At 40.1% G+C, this 5330-nt stretch overlaps 1 protein-coding gene across 1 annotated transcript; it reads right to left on the bottom strand.

The window, feature by feature from the left end:
- Positions 1-3708: 3708 nt before the first annotated feature.
- Positions 3709-4119, bottom strand: LOC124923333. The gene has a single exon (XM_047463559.1). It carries the CDS (start codon positions 4117-4119, stop codon positions 3709-3711), a length of 411 nt encoding a protein of 136 aa, XP_047319515.1.
- Between the last annotated feature and the right edge of the window lie 1211 nt (positions 4120-5330).

The raw sequence follows: 5330 nt of genomic DNA, 5'->3' as shown, positions 1-5330 counted from the left end.
TTATTGTGCCATCCTTGCTTCGATCCTTTGAACCCATCTTTCTAGCGTCTCATCTTTCTTCTGTCAGTTCAGATGCATGCCTTCAGATGACTGAAGATAAAAGAGGCATAGTTGATAGACATGCGTCGATGTATTGCTATTATAATTTCGAACACTTGCGAGTGTAGTGTTGGCTCGGCATGTGTCCTAGGATAGACCGCTGGATGATATCCTGGAGAATTTGAATGAGTGAATCAAGACTGTCTTTTAGGCCGTGACTATCGATCGAATAGGAGGGGGAGCCAAAAAAGTTGTAGCCGTAGTGTTCGACAATCTGAGGAGGAAGAAGTGGAATGTCCGAAAATCCTTCGGATGGGAGATCAAAGAATTATGTGAATGAATCTTCAGTAATCTAATAAAAATCAGAATCAATGTCAGTTGTGATGCTTCCATCATCCCTTACTTCTGCATTGTTGAAGAACTCGGTGACCTCCTCTTCAATGATGTAGTGGGTTTTCTTAAGGAAATTCCTCAACCCGGTCTCAATCAGTGGGTTAAAGATCATGCCCCTTGCTCTTGTGTCTCGGTTTGAATCAAAGTTGACACAAATGGAGTTTCTGAATTGAGCATTCATCTTTGAAGATTTGATAGAGACGTTTTTCTTGGTTTTTAGAGAGAGAGAGAGATAGATAGTTGTGAATTGATTTGTGAGAGGATGAATTCTTTATATAGGGAAACGGTTACCAGGCATTTAATGAGAATATTTCAAAATATTTGACCGTTACGTGTTGTCAATATTTTCTCATTAAATGTTTGTTGCCTTTTCTAGGGAATATTTTTGAGAAGGTACGATGTAGGCTGGCTAGCCTATCCGGACTAGTTACGTCTTTTGGGGAATGAACACATTTTTTCTCAATGTTGATTTTCGAAAATATTCGGTTTTTGAATGCGTTTTCGGCTTGAGTGTGAAAGAAGCGGTAGCTTCTTCCTGAGAAGATGCTGATTTGGCCAAAAATGGTTGTTAGACTTTTAAAGTTGAGTCGAAATAGAAGTTGATTTCATTAATTGGGATCCCTAACCGATATTACAGCAAAATTATCGGTTTGGGATAGAAATATAAATAGATCCTACATTTAATGGTGGGATGGACTGATCACTGGAACCTTCTTGGCCTTGGCCTTGTTCCATCGATCGATTTGTTCTTGGATCCTTTAATTTGTCAGCAGCTGGTTCAGGTGAAGAGTGATACCCGAGCCGCGATGGGTGTTGAGGTCATTGAGCAAACCGCTCAACTGTGGAGCATAGTCGGTTTTCTTGGAGAAGATTAGCTCCTTCAAGTTGACAAAGATAATCCGGGACCAGTTTACCGGAGTTCCTTTGTTAATGGCGACCATCATTTCGAAGATTTGTTGGGTGTAAGATTTAATCTTATCCCTGTCCGGAACTGACTTACCTAGAATCTCACTGAGAATTTGGTATTCATGAGCAAGGAGACTATTGGGTCCACATGTGTTAACCGGGATCATAGAGCTAGAAAAGTGGTGACGCATCTCGTCGATGAGATCGGTGAAGCCTTTAGTAGGCAGCTCGCAAGCTAATGCGAAGTCTGTCTCACTAAAGAGAAATGATTTTCCGTGAACTTGAGCAAAGATGATATCTCGGTGTATCACCCTTGCGGTTTCGAAGAATTCATTCATTACAATGTAGTCAATGGCATAGCGATTTTCAAGGAATCTCCTAAGGCCGGAGCTCTCAAGAGCTCGAAAAATACATTGGACTTCATTATCCTCGGATTGGGAAACCGATTCAAAATCGGCTAGTAGGACTTTCTTAGAGAGTGAGCAAGACATTTTTCTTGATGATTTTGCTTTAAGTGTGTTCTTATGATGAATAGTATTTTGAGATAGGTGTATAATGATTATTTCCAATGATGGGAAAATATATTCATTATGGCTTAAAAATATATGGAAGAAATGTTAGTCTTTCTCTTTCAGTGATAGACACATGTCTTCACTTTGATCGAGGTTTAGACTGTTTTTATATGCATAGGGTAATCATCAAAGCATGCATGACAGCAACGGCCAGCCATCCCAATTTAGCCAAAAAAATCACTTAACGAAATTATGATGTGATTTATCGATTTGTTTTCCATGACTGATTTATTGAGATAGCTTATTCCGGTGTGAAGAAATATCGAGTTTAGGCGACATTTATTCAGGTTTGAGGAGTAAACCATCTGTTTTATCTAAGTCATTGCACCAGCTTCATTGCACCAGCTTCATGTACAATGTCGATCAATAGTCCACTATTTTCGGTCATATGTCTAGAACACCCGCTGTCCAGATACCATTCTGAATTTCCTATCCGCTTGCGCCTCCTGACCTACAAAAAATACATATTTACACCGATTTGGTACACACATTTACTTGGGACCATGATAGATTAGTCCCTTAGGGATCCATACTTTAATAAGTCGGATGACTTCCCCAATGTTAGTTCTAATTATTTTACCGGTACTCGGCTTGACATCTCTCTGTTTGTCTAAAAATACCTCATTGTGTCGTGGTGGTGATTGTCGGTTAGTTCTATATGAACGTGTATCAGTTTGCTTCTTTACTGGCCGGTTGGCTTTTCTTCTCTCAAGATGAAGCCATTTAGCCGAGTCAGTTGGACCTACATATTTTATTTCTTTGTCTGATTTTGAATCATGGTCTGCCCCATTGTCGGTTGAAGAGATCTTGACAAATCTTACGAATGGAAGATTGCCTTTGTTGAGTTTCATCCCATTGGAAGGTTTCCGGTTAGCCGATTTTTTACCCTTGTAGCCGAGCCCAAACATGCATTTGGGATATCTTTGGTATGTAAACATCTGGCTCACCGCTTCAATGGACTTCTTCCAGGAATCCATGACATATTTTGTTCTTTCGTTTTCTTCGGTTAGCGATTGAACTTTCTTTTTGAGCTACCCATTCTCAAATGATGATTCAATCGGTTCATATATCTTGGTTCCACTCGGCTCACCGATGGTTCTACTTGACTCTCCGGTTTCAATGTTTCACCGGATCGGTAAAATAGTGAATAGGTTATTGAACTCAGCAACCATGTCGTTGAGTGCACTAACCAGATCCTCTTTAGTGAATTCTTCACTTGAGAAATCGAATTCCTCTTGGAAGTTGGGTACCTCTTCTTCCTTAGCCATGAGGCAAGTGACTCTGCCTTCATCGTTGTCAGAGTAAGCCCACTCACTTCCACCGTTAGAAGCTATTAGTGCTTTTTGAGATTCTTTTCCTTCATTGTTTAGTTGGTTGTCACCTCTCTGATAGTTTTCCGGTTTTCGGTCGTCTCGTCTCGGTCTTCTGCAGTCTGACCTGAAATGACCAAAAGTGTTACGGTTATAGCATCTTACATTGGATTTTTCACTGTTATCATAGTTGTAGTTTTGGTTGTTCGATGGTTGATTCTTCTTCATGAATCTTCCGAATTTCTTTGCAAGCATGGCCATCACATCATCACAGATCTGATTAGGATTCTTGACTGGTGTCGGATCGGCTGATATAAGAGCCGGTTGTTCCACTGATGTCATTAGAGCTCTAGTTGTAGTTAGGTTGCAGCTTCATCTTCAATTCGAGACTTCATCTCAAACTCGTACGCTTTCAGATCCTCAAATACATCATGCAGTTTCATCTGCCCGAGATTGCTTGACTCTCGCATCACCATGGTCTTTATGTCTCATACACTTGGTAAAGATCTCAATGCCTTAACGATTATTTCCCTATTATCGTATCTTTTTCCAAGTGTATATAGCTCGTTTACCACACTAGTGAACCGATCACTGAATTCCTTCATGTTTTCTCCGGGCTTCATTCTGATGTTCTCGTACTTCTGAGTTGCCAACAAAATTTTATTTTCCTTTGTCCTTTCGTTTCCCTCATGGAGCTGAATGATAGTTTCCCATGCTTTCTTTGCACTTTGACAGTCTCTGACTTTACCGAAAGTGTTGTTGTCTAGAGATTTGAAGATGTGTCTCTTACAATGGTTGTCTAGGTTGTTTCTCCTTCTGTCTTCAGCCGTCCATACACCGATCTCCTTCTCAATCATTATCGGACCTTCTTTCAGGATGGAGTTCATTTCATCATCCATAGTGATCAGATGTAGGTACATCTAAACCTTCCAATCGACAAATGCCTCACTGTTCAGCATTAGGGGTTTTTAATTGTGAGTCATGTTTGCCAGCGTTTCTACTTCCTTGAGTGTTAAGATTCCTGCTCTGATACCACTTTTTAGGATCAGGATAGCCGATAGGGGACCTGGGTCCGGCTAACGGTTAATCACTTATAACACACACACACACACCAAATTGGCACTAATCCAGTTAAAGATTAGAACTGTTCTTAACATTACACAAGTTGTCACAGACTCTTGAACCGAGTTCAAGGGCGGAAGTGTTTGTTCAACCTGAAGCAACTATACACGATTCGGTTAATAGAAGGGAGTATGAGGAGATCGGTTAAATGAAGTGAATTCAGTTCTGTTGAGATGAGGAATAATCGGTTCGTTTAGCTTAGTGACAGAAAGTAAATGAAGAACACAAAACACAGATTTTTATGGATGTTCGGAGTAAACTCTCCTACGTCACCCCTTCTTCTCAAATAGTGAGAAGGATATTCACTAATGGAATATTACACACCATAATACGATCGAGGTTTATTTACTGCTCGATATACACTTTACAATATTCACACAATATTGTAATACACTTTTTCACAGAATATTTAATGTTTACAACTGTTTCACTTTGATCAAAGAAACTGTATGAATTTAGATGCTTTTCAGGGTTGATCAAGTGAAAACTGAGTTGATAGCTCGCGCGTTGGATCTATTGTGTATCACTGCCCTTAGCTTCCTCTTATATTAGAGATATGACAATGGTCATATTTCTCACTCTTGAGTTGATTGGTCATGGGTAGCCGAGTCGGTCAGAATAGCTTAACTTTGCTTTTTATACATGTGGCAGCCATGCATGAGGGCGGCCGCCTGCACCGTGAAGGTTACTTGTGAGCTTGGGTAAAATCTGCAATCATTAGATTGCTGCATGCCTTATCATTGAAACCTTCTTTTGCATATTTCCAATATATATTCATTACGTCATCTTCAGATTATTCATAACTTTGAATAATTTTCCCGTTGGTTTTAAGATCTTCAATGCGTTGAGCTGACCGAACGTTTTCGGTTAGCATCTCTTAGTCGAGCCTGAGTTTGAGCCGATCCGGCTTACCTTCGAGTATGTTTGAGCCGGTTTTACTTAACCAAGGGGATAGATCAGTTTGAGTATTTTGGTTTGGCTGATCCTG

Source organism: Impatiens glandulifera, chromosome 1 (genome assembly GCF_907164915.1).
Source record: "Impatiens glandulifera chromosome 1, dImpGla2.1, whole genome shotgun sequence".
NCBI classification, from domain to species: domain Eukaryota; kingdom Viridiplantae; phylum Streptophyta; class Magnoliopsida; order Ericales; family Balsaminaceae; genus Impatiens; species Impatiens glandulifera.
The sequence above is the reverse complement of the archived record's forward strand: the minus strand, read 5'-3'. Positions and strand labels throughout refer to the sequence as shown.